Source organism: Osmia lignaria, chromosome 9 (genome assembly GCF_051020975.1).
Source record: "Osmia lignaria lignaria isolate PbOS001 chromosome 9, iyOsmLign1, whole genome shotgun sequence".
Taxonomy (NCBI): domain Eukaryota; kingdom Metazoa; phylum Arthropoda; class Insecta; order Hymenoptera; family Megachilidae; genus Osmia; species Osmia lignaria.
Genome location: NC_135040.1, coordinates 3,931,510 through 3,948,864, shown reverse-complemented (window position 1 = coordinate 3,948,864; position 17,355 = coordinate 3,931,510). Strand labels below are relative to the sequence as shown.

The 17,355-nt window shown below is 34.4% G+C and overlaps 3 protein-coding genes and 1 long non-coding RNA gene across 15 annotated transcripts in view; 1 reads left to right on the top strand and 3 right to left on the bottom strand.

Annotated features, from left to right (window-relative positions):
• Positions 1-4: 4 nt before the first annotated feature.
• eco (Establishment of cohesion) lies at positions 5-4,136 on the top strand. Of its 3 annotated transcripts, XM_034331596.2 has the most exons (7): positions 5-361; positions 524-2,041; positions 2,129-2,351; positions 2,422-2,595; positions 2,658-2,863; positions 2,966-3,110; positions 3,554-4,136. In XM_034331596.2, exons 2-6 carry the CDS (start codon positions 537-539, stop codon positions 3,087-3,089), a joined length of 2,232 nt encoding a protein of 743 aa, XP_034187487.2. In that variant the 5' UTR covers positions 5-361; positions 524-536; the 3' UTR covers positions 3,090-3,110; positions 3,554-4,136. The 3 variants fall into 3 exon arrangements, with proteins under 3 accessions (XP_034187487.2, XP_034187481.2, XP_034187472.2); XM_034331590.2 differs by having other exon boundaries at positions 5-357; positions 2,966-4,136; XM_034331581.2 differs by having other exon boundaries at positions 2,966-4,136.
• A 195-nt stretch (positions 4,137-4,331) lies between these two features.
• Positions 4,332-7,477, bottom strand: LOC117607658 (putative ATP-dependent RNA helicase DDX43). Of its 3 annotated transcripts, none has more exons than XM_034331626.2 (11): positions 7,270-7,477; positions 6,888-7,137; positions 6,587-6,802; positions 6,294-6,521; positions 6,094-6,220; positions 5,849-6,014; positions 5,537-5,779; positions 5,322-5,469; positions 5,004-5,245; positions 4,772-4,934; positions 4,332-4,710 (listed from the first exon to the last, which is right to left on the bottom strand). In XM_034331626.2, the coding sequence occupies exons 2-11, from the start codon at positions 7,134-7,136 to the stop codon at positions 4,612-4,614; spliced, it is 1,881 nt and encodes a 626-aa protein (XP_034187517.2). In that variant the 5' UTR covers position 7,137; positions 7,270-7,477; the 3' UTR covers positions 4,332-4,611. The 3 variants fall into 3 exon arrangements, with proteins under 3 accessions (XP_034187517.2, XP_034187499.2, XP_034187508.2); XM_034331608.2 differs by having other exon boundaries at positions 4,333-4,710; positions 7,207-7,476; XM_034331617.2 differs by having other exon boundaries at positions 4,333-4,710; positions 7,231-7,476.
• Positions 7,478-7,742: 265 nt separating this feature from the next.
• Positions 7,743-10,650, bottom strand: LOC117607715 (uncharacterized). Of its 6 annotated transcripts, none has more exons than XM_034331786.2 (3): positions 10,426-10,566; positions 8,144-8,263; positions 7,743-8,059 (listed from the first exon to the last, which is right to left on the bottom strand). In XM_034331786.2, the coding sequence occupies exons 2-3, from the start codon at positions 8,251-8,253 to the stop codon at positions 7,891-7,893; spliced, it is 279 nt and encodes a 92-aa protein (XP_034187677.2). In that variant the 5' UTR covers positions 8,254-8,263; positions 10,426-10,566; the 3' UTR covers positions 7,743-7,890. The 6 variants fall into 6 exon arrangements, with proteins under 6 accessions (XP_034187677.2, XP_034187668.2, XP_034187661.2 ...); XM_034331777.2 differs by lacking the exon at positions 10,426-10,566 and adding an exon at positions 10,578-10,644 and having other exon boundaries at positions 7,744-8,059; XM_034331770.2 differs by having other exon boundaries at positions 7,744-8,059; positions 8,144-8,260; positions 10,426-10,571.
• Positions 10,651-15,567: 4,917 nt separating this feature from the next.
• The window catches only part of LOC117606178 (uncharacterized), a 132,860-nt gene continuing 131,072 nt past the window's right edge, over positions 15,568-17,355 (bottom strand). The window contains exons 6-7 of one of the 3 annotated variants that reach the window (XR_004581914.2): positions 16,042-16,153; positions 15,568-15,962 (exon numbers count right to left, since the gene is read on the bottom strand). This is a non-coding gene — a long non-coding RNA (uncharacterized LOC117606178). The remainder of the gene's footprint in view (positions 15,963-16,041; positions 16,154-17,355) is intronic. The other 2 variants (XR_004581915.2, XR_004581916.2) reach the window with 2 other exon arrangements.

The following is a 17,355-nucleotide window of genomic DNA, read 5'->3' as shown; positions in this document are numbered from 1 at the left end:
ATGGTCTCTCGTAAACTGCAGTATATGTAAATGTATAGTGCAGGAATGAGGACATTTTTTAAGTATGGTTTCCTACCATCTTGTATAGTTTCAGGTATACACAAAAGAGCGCGAAAACGTGGTAAAAAGATGGAAAGTTTGTAGCGATTTCCAATTATTTCACGATTGTCATATGATTTGGTTATTCTTTTTTAAGTTCATTGAATATTATTTCTAATTCTTATACAGTCATATACAATTCTGACATAACACAAGTGTAATAAGATACATTTTAAAATATTTCAAAACATAACAATTAAAGGAAGACAAAAATATTGTTGTATTTATAATATCTTTCAAATTATTTGTTATATCTATGTAGGTTAGTTTAGTGATTTATTTATTACACTTATTTTACTCCTTTTTATCAGCATAATTCATTGAAATTTATCAATAACAGTTTATTAAAAGGAGTATCTTTTTATAGCTTATGATTTTATTATTTTGACCATTGGTTTTAATTAATTTATTTTCTTATTTTTAGAATATGCATATAAATGTTAATCAAGATGGATCTGGATAATATACAAAATGATTCATTATGTTCCACGGAAAATACAGAAATGCTTATTTGGGACAAATGTGAAGTATCACCAAAAACACCTAAAAGACAGTTTGGTAAAGAACTACAAAATGATATCACGGAAACTCCAAGTAGAAGTAAAGAAATTACATTAATGACACCATTGAGGTCAACGCATAAAATAAATTTATTGCCAAGATTAAGTAAACACATGTCCCTTGGTGTACTTGATTTGGTTGAAGGTTTTTCACCCAACAAGAAAGAAAATACATTAAAGAGAGATGCACCTGATGAACTAGACAAATCTGCTGTAAAATTATTAAAAACTGATGAAAATCATTCAGTTTCTAAAGCTAGAACAGCCTTATTTCAAGAACAAGATCACAAAGCTAAACTAAAGAATTTAACTATAAGTACTAAACACTTTTACCAAAATTCCAATGAGAAAAAGAATTATAAAGTAATACACAAATTAATGGAAACAAAATTGCAGAACAAAAGTTTATCAGAACATTCAAAGTATCATAAAAGATCTCTAAGGAGACACACTATAGGAGGGATTAATGCTGGAGTTTCACATGGTATCAGAAAGCCAAAACCAAAACCAAAAACAAATTCAAATGGTAAAAAGACTAATAATAACACAATGGTCATAAATGATATGCAGAATAGTATGAAGGTGCAGGAAGATTCATTGAAAGAAAGACAGGAAACAAATACATCAAGTGTAGTACCAATAGAAAGAACACTATCACCAGAAGTTGATTGTAATAAACGCTTTTTTAAAACTAAACAATCTCCAGCTGTAGTTAAAATAAGCAACAATATCAAATTAAAAATCGCATCAAATGGTGAAGTAAAATTGAATCAAAAGAATTATAGAGGTAGAAAACAAGCTCACAAACGAATAAAAACTACAGACATTACTTTTGACGCTACTGATTTAATGGTAGATGAACCAGAAATAGAAAAAACAGTAGAACAAAGTAACATTGATAATATCTTAAAAATATTAGAAAATGATTGGGCTGATGATGATTATGACACCATGGATACTTTAATTAGTAAACAGTATGCAAATATTTCACCACTGAAGCCAGTTGCAATATTAAACGATGTTATTATGTCACCGGCGAGTGAACTCACTAATATGACATTAACTATGAATATCAAAGACAACAGCACACTAAATACTTACGAAAATATTAATACAGATAATAATAACAAGAAAGCTGATGAAATTATTACTAATACATCAACTATGAATATCAAAGACATCAGCACACCAGAAACTTCAGAAAGTATATCTATGGATAGTGATAAACAAAATCCTGATAAAAATATTACTGATATCCAAGGCATTAGCACACTAAACGTTTCTGAAAATAGTTTTACAGATAATACTGATAAGAAGACTAATGAAAAAGAACCCAAGTATTATCCACTGTTTAATAAAGGATATGTTGCTAAAGTATTCGAGTAAGTTCTTTACTTTATTTAACATTCAGACCACCGTTCTCACATTTACTACAAATATTATTAGTAACTTTGATTTTACTATTTCAGTGAAATTGATAACAAATCAATGCATAATACAAAACAAACTAAGAATTGGCAATTATCCGTAAAACTAAATGGTGGTGAAAATCAGTATCTGCTAGATGCAGGTCAAAAGAATTTCGGAGCAACACAATGTATGGAATGTGGTGTTGTATATCAAATAGGAGATCCTGAAGATGAAAATGCTCATTTAAATTATCATAATAATAAAAAAGTTCTAAAATTTCCTGTATGTATTTATCTAGACTGTACATATGTAGGTTTATTCAAAATTTGATGATCATAAATTTCAACTGCAGGGTTGGAAAACAGAACGGGTAATTATGGAAGACCCTTTTACACAAAGTCGAATAATTCTAATAGAGCCAGGTGACTCAAAACAATGTTGGAAGAAAGTAACAGAAGTTTTAGAATATGTAGACAGGGATTTAGGATTAACTGACACAAAATTATCAGATTACGAGCAAAAAAGAGTAACTATCCATATTTTATTATATACTAAATATAATTTAATTTTAACCTGAGTTATTTTTAGGTGTACCTATATATAAGGGATAAAGTAATCATAGGGGTACTGGTTGCACAACATATAACGACAGCGTATCGTATGATACCTGAATTATTAGAATTAAACTGTTGTACAGTAGAAAGCAGTCCTGCTAAATGTGGTATAGATGTTGTATGGACTGATATGAATCATCGTAAACAAGGCATAGCTACTAAGCTGGTTGATATATTAAGGTAAATTTTTACACGTCGTTATACATCAATCTGTAATCAATATGTAATTAATCGTATATATCAATATGTAATTAATTAATGAATTTTTTAAAACTATTTTAGAAACAACTTCTATTTCGGGTATGTAATGTCTTTAGATGACATCGCATTTTCAATTCCGTCTTCAGGTGGAAAAATATTCGCCGAAAAATATACCAAAACACGAAATTTCAAAGTTTATAGTTAAAATCTAATATCGATCCTACAGGTAATTTTTGATAAACAAAATTTTATTATATTTATAGTAGTAATACTTTTTAACATTCTGTAGATTTGATAGTCTAAAAAAACTTTTATATTTTTATTACTTTTTAAATTAATATTTGTACCATTGCTACCGGCGCAGTTGCAGCTTGGTTTATGTAATTTTTTATTTAAGAAGTTATAGATTCATGTATGTTAATACGTTCTAAATCGTATACTTCGTTATTTAAACAATTTCCACCTCCACTATTCGTTTGAATAGTTGTACAATTTGAATTGTATTGTACATACGTATAGTATCGAACACAGTACGCTTTCCCAGAGAAAACGGAGTTTCTATTACTATACACGCAAAGAACAGTACAACTACGAATAAAAAAGATAAGACTGTGATAGTTGAGATTACTTTTTCTTTACGTTGATTGATTTTCTCTTGTACTTTTTAAGTTCATCTTTCTCGAAGACTACATATTTACTGAGGCTGAATATTGCAGAATAATGCGAATGATGTGCACTACCTTAATAAAAGCTAACAGTTCCTCACAGGTATGATAGATCCTTCGAGTAACCTGTTTTTAAGAAATGATTTACAGGTCATAAACTTATAAAATTCATAAATCTGAAAGGACTGGTTAATACTAATTTTGGAGTCAGTCTACCTCAAATATTTTATTCATTATTTAACGATGCTTGGATAGGTATGTAAGTTTCCTTATGCGTTCTGTGTATTTTTTGTATTATTTATGTATTTGTCCGACAGAAAAACATTTGTATAATTTATATATTTTATGAATAATTATATGTGTCATAAAATGTTCTGTCGCTTTAATAATTTTTCTGATGTTATATGACTATAAACGTTTCGTAAAATCATCCTCAGAAAAATTTTGTTTGGATATCTAGTGCCTTTTTAAAGAAGTGTGTAAACAGATAGGAACCCGGTAAAAAACAAAGTCAATGAACAAAAACACTTGTTAAAGGTCAAAATAAATTGTTCGTTCACGTACTCGACAAAGAAATGTAAGCAAAACAGTAATTTCAAATATAGACTCTTCCTAGAATCAAATCTGTTCATGGAAAAGAGACTTAGAGACAAAAATTTATAAGTTATAAATTGTATTATTTTTCAAATCACACGACATTTATTATTATTTTACATAATACCTATCAAAACTTCTTATACACATTAAGTTTGAATAGTAAAATGTTACGCGATCAACAACAAAAAATTATAAAAATTTGAGACTGCAATGAACCTATTTAATAATACTGCTGTTAATGTTGTATCAAATTTTAATTTGTTATTTTAATTAGAAACAACTAGTATTATGCTTTTTATGAAATTCATTACCTTAAAAAAAAAAAGAATACAACGTGGTATGAAACAAAATTAAAAAAAAAAAAATATGTAAAAAAAAACGTACCAAGCTAGTTACTAATAACTATGGAAATTTTACCATATTAGGAATATTAGGAACATGAGCTCACGAACATAGACGTAAGAATCAATATCTTCTGTTGCCACCCCTTCTCTGTGGAAAATCTCGTTTATCTCTTCGGGCTTCAAATCTTTCAGCCATCTTAAACAGTTCCTCAGGAATTTCCTGTGGAAAATAAATTTATACGCGTGTATTTTTATACAGTTACATAAATATATAAACTTACTTGATTAGCTTCTTCTAGAAGAGTAATTAATTCCTTCGCAAGAGCCCAATCTTTCCTTGTCATAAATGTAATACTTTCTCCAGTGCGTCCAGCGCGACCCGTTCGACCAACTCGGTGAACGTATTCTTCAATATCTCGCGGAAAATCATAATTTAATACATGCCTAACAGGACAATTTTTATGTCAAATGTGAAGATACTTCAGTATTTGAATCATATAATACTATACATACGTAACATCTTCAATATCGATGCCACGACTGGCAACATCCGTTGCAAGAAGTATTTGTACTTCGCCAGTTTTTAAATCTTCTAATGCTTGTTCTCTATCACACTGCTCCCTTCCTCCATGTATACTTTGACAGTTAACACCTTGAAGAGCTAAATCACTCGCAATGTCATCTACTCGGCATTTTTTCCCAAAAAATACTATTACCTTATCGGTGGTGGCCATCTCACGGAAAAATTGATACATCTATTGATCAAAAGAATACTTAACTTCGCATGAACTTTTTATATAACATGTACTGAAGATATTTTTTAATTCTAACCCTATCTGATTTTTCTTCTTCATCGACTATATAAATTTTCTGCATTACTGTATGTACAGTAGCTAAATCAAGAGACCCGACAAATACTTGAATCGGATTTTGCATATACGATTGAGCTAAACGTCTAACACCTTGAGGCCACGTAGCACTAAAATGTTGAATGTATATTATTTTGTTTCTTCAATGAGAAATACTTTTTTAAATAGTTTTCATACCTCGTCATAACTGTTTGCCGATCTGGTCTTATATCTAACAAAGTCTTCCTAATTTGTGGTTCAAATCCCATGTCAAGCATGCGATCGGCTTCGTCTAATACAAGGTACGTGACCGAAGAAATATTTAAAATATTTGCTTCTACAAGATCATTTAGTCTACCAGGAGTCGCAATGACTATTTCTACACCTTTAGTTACTATATTGACTTGTTCTTTACGGCTGCCACCTCCATAGATGCATACCCTGTTATAATATTTTATTTTTGAATACAGATACATTTTAAATTAGTGAATATATAATAATGTTACTTACGCTTTTATACCGTGATAAGAATATTTATTCACTTCTTTTTCAATCTGTAATGCTAATTCTCTGGTGGGTGCCATAACAAGAATATTAGGCCCAGTTCTCTCTGACCTTGGTGTTTCTTGTCCTTCGATATGAATTAAAGCAGGCAACAAAAATGCCAGTGTTTTACCTAAATATATCATAAATATAGTGTATTTTTTCTTTTATTAAATAACATTGTAGGAATATTAAACATTTGAATGGTATACCTGTGCCTGTTTGCGCAATTCCAATAAGGTCTTTACCGCTAAGGAGAACAGGCCAAGCTTGACACTGTATTGGACTTGGTTTAGCAAATCCTTGCTTTCTTATTTCCTCCAGTATCTCAGGATAATCCTAATGAATAATCTTCCAGTTGAAACGATACATTCTATGGTATCTTCATAATCCAAGCATATTTAATACTTACCTCAAAAGCTTGTTCAAATGTTTCAATAGGATTGGGTATGGGAAAATCTTTTGAACTCTCTGAACATTTTTCTTCATTTTCAAACATATATCTTACTTCTATATTGTTGTTTGTTTGCCTAATATGAGCTACCTGTTCTTTTGTCATATTAGCAACCTCTGGATGCTCTTTATAAAAATTCTTGATAACAGGTGCAAACTTTGACCATTTTTCTTTTCTATATGCATCCTAATGAAATACTTTATATAAGAAATGTTATGTTTGATTTGTATCAAGATCTTAGGGATACTTACACATTCTTCACCAGCTTTGGTCCAATCAAATGTTGTAAAATCAATTGGTGGTTTATCCTCTTGCTCAAATTGCTCTGTTTGCTCATTCTTCACTTCTGTCGATACATATGAAGAATCTTTCAATAAATCTTCTATTTCATTCTGAGCATGCTGTTGTGCTTCTTTGGAACCAATTATAGTTACAGCAGTAGTATCATTACCAGTTGATCTATCAATCTAAATAAAATCATTTTGAATTGAATTGTTAAATAAACATTCTACAGAGTTATAGAAAAATAAACGATAATATGTTAATAATTACATGAATTTTTGTATTTGTTTTGCTTTGAAGATCTTTAATGTTAGCTCCACTTCTACCAATCAGTTTTCCCACTTTATCACTGTTAATGTGTATAATAAACTTCTCAGATTCACAGTCAGAATTGCTATATCTGGAATTATTATACTGATTCTCTTCATTTCTGTAATTATTTCTGTGATATCTTTCTTGATTACCACGTTTCATATATTTATTGTTTGAGACAGTATATGTTCGTTGATAATTATCCATTCTGTAATTAATAATTAATGTTTAAATATTAAAGTTTATAAACTTTTTCATTCAATTCTTATATACTAACGTTTAAAAATGAAAATCTATTAACTTTAAAATAATCTCGCTTATGTAGAATAATTATTAGTACTTTCTTAAAACAGATTCTGATTCTACGACATTGACTTCAAGCCGGTGTATAAACAGCCAAGAAGATCAAGATGGTGTTAACGCTATAGAGTTTATATATACGGTGACTACAGAGGCAAAAGACTGGATATGCCTTTTTTTCGAGGGGTTATGACCTAAGGGGTCCCAGACACCCCTAAGCGAGGGTTAATTTAGATCACTCCCCTTGCCAGTTCCAATAACTCGTAGAAATAAGTAACAACTGTATTATAGATGATATGAACTGTACATACAAATATAAACCATTGGCTATATTTCTTAAACAAACACATAAGATGTATATACGGAAATACAATTCAGTAGTTCACACGATTTTCCATTAATTTGTTGTTTCTTTAATATTCGTAATGAACATAAAAAATGAGGTTATATTAAATTTAAGGTTAACTAAATACCCATACATTTTGTTGTTGAAATGTTATGCATTTATTTACATTACACGATTACATTAAAATAAAAATAATGACTGACAAGAATAAGTAGGAATTAAATCTGTAATTTATTATTTTACAAACAGGAAGTTAGAATTGTAAAATCCTGTTTAATATAATCGTTACTAAAGAGGTAAATGAAATGTAGCCTATTATATATGTCCTGCAAACGTTCCATTTTCAACTTGTTCATCCCATTTTTCTACCCAAGCATTCGGACACATTGCTTGATACACTTTCTTGAAGTATTTACACGTATCGTAATCTTCACCGTGACGTTTTTTGCAACGATGAAAATCCACGTAACTCACATAACAATACCTATATTCAAAGAAACACAAATGAGCAATTTCATGTAAAAGCAATGAAGTTACATAATTATAAGATATAAGTAATTTTGTTTACTTTGTCTGGTTTTGATTTGGGAATCTCGGGTCGTATGGTGCTGTTTGTGGTTTCACATCTATACCTGCGTCTATTTCAGGCTTAGTTCCAAGATTCGTATATTTAACCATACTGTTGCTGCTTAACAAATTACAAGTTACTTAATAATTATATTTAATTGAAAGCACTACATATGTTACTCTCCCTTTCTCCCAAAAAGCAAACTCTCGTTTGTCTCTCGCTTTAGTCCGTTCATCTCTTGCACCATTTAACACACTATTATAAATAATAGGTATTTCTCCGTTACAGTCCTTTTTCAATCTCATATTATATTAATAATGTTCTTTAAGTTAAAGTTTCTTTTATAACTGGATACTATGAATTCATGATATCTGTTCAACATATACTGTACATTTTATATAGTAATTGAAAGAAAAAAACGAAGATTATGATTATCACGATCATGTACATTTCTGCATATAATATTTACTTATGTAACAAAATGCTTTACTTTGAAGCTTATCAAAACTCAAAATAATTTTAGTGAAGTTGGAATTCTTTAAATTGAGTTGACTATTCTTCCATGCTTAAATGCATCCATAAAGTAATTAAAAAAAGAAGACAGTATCTTTTGAAATGACATTTATCATAGATAAATGAGAAGTGATTAAATTAAAATTAGCTATTTGACCAACGGTCTTGTGTTGTCTTCTTCTTGACAACAAACTTCTCTGTATTTTTTTACTTCAGCCATATAAAGCGACCAAGCATCCTTGGGCTGTTCAACCGTTTGTTCAGTCTTTGGTTTAGCAACCATTCCAGTTTTCAAAATTCTCCCTCCTCGCCTCTTACCCACCATCAATGGTGGAGGAACAACAGTTTTCTCTTCCAAAACAGAAGTCGTCGGTTTTTGCGCAGGCTGCATTTGTTCCTGCATCTTTTTGAACATTTCCATAAAGCTACCATCGTTTTTGAAAGCATTAGATTGTAGAGGAACAACTGGTTGCGATACGCCAGTATCGTTATTATCTTCAGCAGTATCTGATTCGTACGATGGTGCTCTATGGTATCGACGGCTTTCTCTGCCTCTGTGTCTATCTCTACTTCTATTACGACTACGACTACGCCTTCTATCTCTGGAACGTGATCTTCCTCGCGATCTAGATCTCGATCTGTCTCTTCTAGAATATTTTCGTGAACGATCTCTATCCCTATCTCGATCTTTGTCTCTATCGGGTGATCGGGATCGTTTATGCGATCGACTCGGAGGAGATTTTGATGTACTACGTCTTCTTCTACGTCTATCCTGTGGCGAATCATTTCGGGAAGTTCTACTGCTTCTATACTCCGAAGGTGAAGGTGATCGACGCGACGACAATCTGTTTTTGTACCCGTCATACGTTGTGTACGATGCACTATACATGGGAGGTGAAGGTGGTGCAGGTGGCGAGTCTGTATTGGACTTGGAGCTGCGGTCATGCCGTTTTGAATCCATTGTGGAGCTTGAATGCCTCTCTCTCCAGGCTGAATGGACAGACGGACACCTATAAGGATAGAAACTGCCTTCTATGAGTACACTGCCCATCTCTTCTTACCACGCCTTTATCTGATTGGTTTTATATGTACACATTTGCAAGAGACAAACGGATTTATAGCGAGAGATCAAGATATTTCAGTTGGTATTAAAGAAAAAAAAGTTTAATTGAAGCTAGGATTTCTTACTTTTATGAATTTCAGTAGTTGAGATTAACATGATAGGAATCTAACATAGATTATACACCTAATTTATTATTACAAAAGTATTTGAACAAGTAGATGGATATTATAATGTCCTTAGCATAAATATTTGCAATTATCCAATTTTGTAACATTCTTCTTTAGAGATCACCAATGACAATATTGCAAGCTATATTTTTGCAACACTCAAATGAACTACATATTTCACAAACAATATATATATGTATATATCATTTTATATAACAATATGCTTATTGATATTTAATATGCTAAAGGTATTAGTCTAAATTATTGCGTTAATAAGAAAGTTCTTTAAAAACGTAATAGTTACGTTAAATTAAGATTTATATTATTAAGTACGTAAATTATACGATTTTTGTTTCGATGTAATATTACGTCGTACAAAAAATGATGAACGAAGCACATAATATCTATGTTACTTTTAAATCATTTTTAAAATATTATACGTTATAATCTCTGACCATTTTTCAATAAATGAACATTTAATTCACATTGAGACAAGTATTAGAAAAAGGGAGATAGAGAGAGAGAGAGAGAACCCTTACCCAAAAACTAAATAAGATCTTCAATTAATATCTGAATCACGTTTTACGAAAATATAATTGAAGTTTCTTAAAGAGTTTTCAAAATAATTCGTCGATTCTATTAATCATTTAAATATCCTATAATTACACGAAATATCTTTATGTAAAAATACCTTAGTTAGCCGAGCGATTGAAAACAAAATGGCCACTAGGCAAACTGCGCCAGACTGTTACGTCATGTATTCATTCAGTGACTACAGATGTACAAGACTGGACATGCGTTTGTTTTCGAGGGGTCATGATTTAGGGGGTCCTAGGCACCCCCATGTGAACTTAGGTCTGCAAATATAGAGCACAGCCGATATGATAATTGTGCCTGTTTTACCCATATATGTAATACTCGGGTAAACTGTACTTTACCGGACCCAAAACGCATTTTAGTGCATTTGCTACGTTGCTGTACGTTGCTTTATATCTCTGATTCCACTATATCTCTGCACCCTTATATCACTGCATTCCTTACATCCCAGCAACCCTTATATCTCAGTACTCCTAACATCTCTGCATCCTTTACATCTTTGCAATCTTTTCGTCCCTACATTAATTACATCGCTTCATCCCTTATAACCCTACATTCCTTACATATCTTTATCCCATTCATCCCGACATTCCTTACATCTCTTCATCCCTCATATTCCTGCCTCATTTATATCTCAACATCCCTTACATCCCTGCATCCCTTATATGCCTGTCTCCTTTATATCCTTGTATCATCTATATTCCTGCATTCCATACATCCCAGTACCTCTCTGAAATTGAGTTGAAATTTTTTGCGACGATTTTAAACAAATTTAGTTCCTTTTTCCGCCACCAGATGGCGCTGGTTCGACACCGAAATTTTAGTTCACATTTATGCCGCCAGAGGGCCAAAATAGAGCAAGGTTTAGTTCCTTTTTCCGCCACCAGATGGCGCTGGTCCGACACCGAAATTTTAGTTCACATTTTTGCCACCAGAGGGCCAAAAATCGAGCAAGGTTTAGTTCCCTTTTCCGAAACCAGATGGCACTGATTCGACATTAAAATTTTAGTTCACATTTTTGCCGACAGAGGGCCAGAAACAGAGCAAGGTTTAGTTCCTTTTTCCGAAACCAGATGGCGCTGATTCGACATCGAAATTTTAGTTCACATTTTTGCCGCTAGGGGGCGCTATTTTTTCGAGAATTTCGCGAAAACTAACTTACCTTTACTTACCTTTACTCGAAGCAGTCTTTATAATATATTTATTATAAGGGATGCAGAGATGTAAGGAATGTAGGCATGAAAGAAATGTAGGGATGAAAAGAATGTAGGGATGAAAAGAGTGTAGGGATGAAAAGAGTGTAGGGATGAAAAGAATGCAGGGATGTAAGGGATGCAGAGATGTAAGGGAACGAGGATGTAAAGGAATTTCGTGGGGGTCCGGGGCTGGGGCCCCGGTCTCCGCTGCACGCGACCCGAGGAGTGCCGGCTTCGGGTGTGGTCCCCGATGTCGGTGAAGTTTGGCACATGGCGGAGGGTCAAAGGACCCTCCCTACCGCCCTAGCGTAGGCCACCGTGGTGGTTTTAGTGGGTAAAAATCCCACACTACCTCCGTCCCCTCTCCAGGGGGGCTGAAGGTGTCTTTTTGAAGATTTCCACCACGTTAAAAAAAAAAAAAAAAGGGTATTTTAGGGTTGCAGGAATGAAAAGAATGCAGGGATGTAAGGGCTACTGAGATGGCCTTGGCCTATAATGAGGGATAAAATTATATAAATAACTGGAAAAAGTAAAATAAATGGGGTTCCCGGCTGAGACCCAGAAGAGGGATATAATCATAAATGTTATTTCCCTACGATGAGCTTATTTAATAAGCAAAAAAAAAATAAATTAAGTAAATTAAATAAACTCTGGAAAAACATTATACCGATTGTGCCCTCTTCATACGGAGCTGATATTTTCCAGGGGTGTTAGGGATCCCGCTGCGCCAATTACGCTCTCTGCGTACCGACCTGATATCATATTGGGGTATTAAGGACCCTGAAACGCCGTTGACTATCTTTGCATACCAATAATATACCATCGGGGTGCCAGGGACCCCGAAGCACCAGAGGCACTCTTCCTTACCGATACTATGGCATTCGGGGTATCTGAGACCCCAGGTACCGGCGACGCTGCATTCCGATATTATGCCACCGTGGTGTCAGGGACCCCAAAGCAAATAGCGAAATATAAGACCTAAAAACGAAGAAATCGTGAAACTCACTTGTTCGGAATAGTGATGGGTCCAACCGGATCTAGCGAAATATAAGACCTAAAAACGAACAAATGGTGAATCTCACTTGTTCGGGATAGTGATGGGTACGACCGGATCTGTAGCGCATGCGCACTTCAATTATTTATTATAAAACAAACTTGTAGATAATTAAGAAATTATTCACTCACAAACAATGAAAATGATATATTTGTAAATCACAAACGAAGCAGTGATATAAGGAATGTGGGGATATCAGAAATGCTGGGATGTAAGGGATGCAGAGATGTAAGGTATGAAGGAATACAAGGGATTCAGAGATACCAGGAATACGGGGATACAGGGTTTTATGAGTATTCCCCGCGAGGCCGAAGAAAAAAATGAAAAAATAAGTAACTGCGAAGGTGGTCTTTGACCATAAAGAGGAATAGAATAATAAATAACTGGGAATAAAATGGAGAGGAATAAAATAATAATGATAAAATAATTAATAACTGGAAAGGCTATGGCCAATAAAGAGGCTATGGCCAATAAATAACTGGATAAAATGAGCTGTGGCACATAAGGAGAGATAAAATAATAAATAAAAGGGATGGTCGGTCAAGGCCCAGATGGGGGATAAGATCATAAATTTTATTCCCCTTTGGTGCGCTTATTTAATAAGCAAAAACAATAAATAAAGTAAATTGAATAAACTTCGAAAGGAAATTATAGGTACACGTATGTTTGGCAAGTTGATCCGTACCCCTGGGTGGTCGCTATAAGACTGAGGAAGGTCGCACCTAGGTAGGCCAAATTTATCAGACGTGCGTCACGTGTATTAAATAAATCACTCAGAACGGAAATTGTCTAAATTAAATAAATAATTCTGAAAGGAAATTGGATAAATTAAATAATAACTTTGTTGTATTATGTATTTAAACTAATTTATTTACCAAAGTGCATGAAGTGAATACAAGTTTCTCGTTATAAATTTCATTTACTACTTACATACTATTGAGTTGCACAAAAGATTTTTTAATAAATACCTTAGAATTTCATAAAAACATTATGTTAGACTTAACAAACAAATCCCTAATTAATGAGAAAATGACGAGGCTTCACTTCCACCCATTAAGCTACATAAAAAAATTCATCACACTCTCAGAAACTACTAAACTTCAGCACCAACCGAGTATTCGTTGACCTGTTTAATAAACACCACCCTTTCCTCTTAGTACCTCAAACTTTACTCCTTCATTTTTCCCAAAGTTGTAAAAATCTCTCAAACTAAACTGGAAAAAAGAGTAGAAAAAGTAGTAGAATATTCGGTTTCCAATGAGAGTCATTCTTCACGATCCGCCCACGCATTGTTCTCCGCCAGGTTCGAAGCTTTTACGACAAATGAGGGTAGTTAAAACCCAGTTCATTTATTTTTTTTCGCCTTTGTCTATTTATTTGTTTGCTATAAATTTTACGCGTGAACTCTTTAGGGTTCGTTAATCGAATTTACAGCAGAAACTAGATTCCTTTCCTTTTTGAATGGCTCTCTCGCTCTTGGAACTCACCGTTTCACCTATCTTGACACTTTAACCCTGGCGGATATAATATTTTAGGATAAAACCTGCCTAAGGAAGAAATAAAATTCCGAAACGCGGCCGCCACGTCGGATTTATGTCGCACCGAGCGACGGTCAAGAACAAGATTTACGATCGACGACTCCCATAGCGGCGATCTTCCAGGATGGCATTCAGAAATGCCGCGAGAATTATTGGAGAACGTCTCTCTTGCTGCTTTCTACATATTTCTACGATACTACGACTCTTGACGTTTCGAAGATGTTAAGTTAGATCACTAACGCTGAGGGACTCGCGCGATCACGAATTCTAAATTGCAACTAAAGGCTGGTTCAAACCCGGCTAGTAATTTAGTCGAGTAGCGAGTAGCTACTTACTACTAAACCGATTAGCGCATAGAAAAGTGTCCGGACTAGTACAATTGAGCTTTGGAAATCGGCTGAACGCTTGACTAAAAAAATGCGTCCGGACAGATCTGTTCGGAAGCCTAGTTAGTGGTGGGAGAAGTCTAGTTAGGCTTCTATGAAACGGATCTACTCGACTAAATCGTTTTACTAAACTACTCGATTAAACTGTAGTGTCCATACATAGCAAGTTACTAAATTACTCGCCATTCGACTAAATTACCAGCCGTGTCTGAACGCAGCCTTAAGTCTAAGTACCGTGCGTCGCCGACCTTCCGGACGGATTCTTGGTACCAAAGGAAAGAACAGTAGAAAGAATCTTGGTAATTCTAGGAAAGCATAATGCAACAATCTGATGATAGAATAATTTTTGAAGTCTTTACTCCAAATAGGAGTTAGAAATCTTAAATTCTACGTTATAAAGCTTAAGTTCCATTTTATAACAATTTAAGTTGAAATCGCGTTACCTCAAATCTCCCGATTCTCTCTGACTGTAATCAACCATCAGACTGCAACTTTCCGTTCTGTTTTCCAAGCTTGGTGAATCTGAAAGCTGTCATCGTAGCCGATCGATAGAAACGGATGCAATCATGTCGTTCCGGGAGAAACGTATCGAAGTGTCATCAAGCCCGTTCGAATGGTTCTCATTCACAAAGCTCTTGCATCAAGACGCGCGCACGTGTGTGTATCAGATTCGGCGCTCATTTTATGCATAACACAGTGGTGAATAACCGGAGCGGAAATTCAGCAGGCATTGTCTACGAGACGTGGTTCGCTCGACTCTGTCATTCGACTCGGTCTCTGCTGCTCGTCATCGTCATTATCATTGTTATCACCGTCGTGTCCCGGACGAGATATTCATCGTCTGCCGACTAGATACACGGCAAATGACGATTCGACTCTATGGAAAAGGGATACATTTCCTCTCTTACTCTTTTTATTTTTTTTTTTTTTTTTCAATCAACAACATTTACCAACTCTGTTCGATGAAACGTTAATAAAGACTTAGAAAATCAAAGATACATAAATTTTTTAAATTAATACAATATATCGCAATATTTCTATCCAGCTGGTCGCTATGTTATGATGGGTCATTGTCTCTCTGTCTGGAGAGACACGTAACAATGTCATCTGTCTTCCGCTGTGATCCATGTCCAGTGCATCATGGCGAAATTACCGGTACTAATACAGTGTCCATGGTATCGTCCAGCAACATACAGGACATTCACGCACGTGGTCAAATGGTCCAGGTGTGTAGCTACTTATCTGCGTGTCCAGCAACCACTCCTTTCCCAGCATCTCCAATTGTCATGGGACAGTGGGTGTCATCTGAAAAGCGAAAATTGCCATGTTAATATAATATATTGTTGCAAGGGTGAAGATTTATGTACAGGGTGTTCAAAAATACCCTAAAGACCTCTACACCGCTGGATAGATCACGAAAAATCGAAGTGAAACTGCGTGTCCAGCAACCACTCCTTTCCCAGCATCTCCAATTGTCATGGGACAGTGGGTGTCATCTGAAAAGCGAAAATTGTTATGTTAATATAATATATTGTTGCAAGGGTGAAGATTTATATACAGGGTGTTAAAAAATACCCTAAAGACCTCTACACCGCTGGATAGGTCACGAAAAATCGAAGTGAAAAGCTCTGTATCATTTTTCGATGGAATCAGTAGTTTGGCCATATTTCGTTGTTGAAAATTGAAAAATTGATCAATTAGCGCGCAGCTTGAGTGGCAAGATCCACGGAGTAGAAGACTAACTTCCTCTACCGCTGATGAGCTGCGTCGCTGAACGTCGGCGTTTGCGCATGCGCCGCTGAGCGTTGCGCTTGCGCATGCGCCGAGAGTCTAATGGACAAATTACAATTTTCGTCTGTATCTTGTAGTAAAGATTGATATCGACCATATCCAAAAAACCATAAAATTGCTATCTTTACAATAGCAAACAACGTTTGAATTATTTAAATAATTAATTAATTCCGTCTCTACTAGACTCTCGGCGCATGCGCAAACGCGACGCTCAGAGGAGGCTGATTGGTCAATTTTCAACAATGAAATATGGCTAAACTACTAATCCCATCGAAAAATGCTACAGAACTTTCCACTTCGATTTTTCGCAATCTATCCAGCGGTGTAGAGGTCTTTAAGATATTTTTTCACACCCTCTATATAGTACTCTGTTAATTATTAAGAGTACAAAGATTGTTAGTGCAATGAAATAGATAAAAAGATTCTGGTATCTGGATGCAGGACAAAACCACTTGTCTGCAATATGGGAATTTTTAAGTAACATGGCTTGCTTCATAATAAAATCATATCGCGCCCATTACCTCCGGGGGGAAACTTTATGTGCATAGCTTTTACGAACTCTTCGTAGGAGCTTTTAAGACAAGCAGAAGTACCCATAAAGATGGATAGATAAAATTGTGAACGTACGAAGCTTCGTGTATAACGCTGCTACATTATATTCCGTAAATTGAGATAGAAAAAGAAAGGAAAATTGTCTGAAAAAAAGATCTACTCGTGTCCCTTTTATGGATATTTTTCAACCCCCCAAAATTAAATGAACTTTCGGTACAAGAAAAAATATAAATGAAAATTAAATGATCGAACACGTTAAAATTGTTTCAAGTAAGAAAATTGATCAAAAGATCCAAGGATTCACCATTCGAAAGATCGAATTAAATCATCGTTCTAGCGAGTATCTCGGCCACGA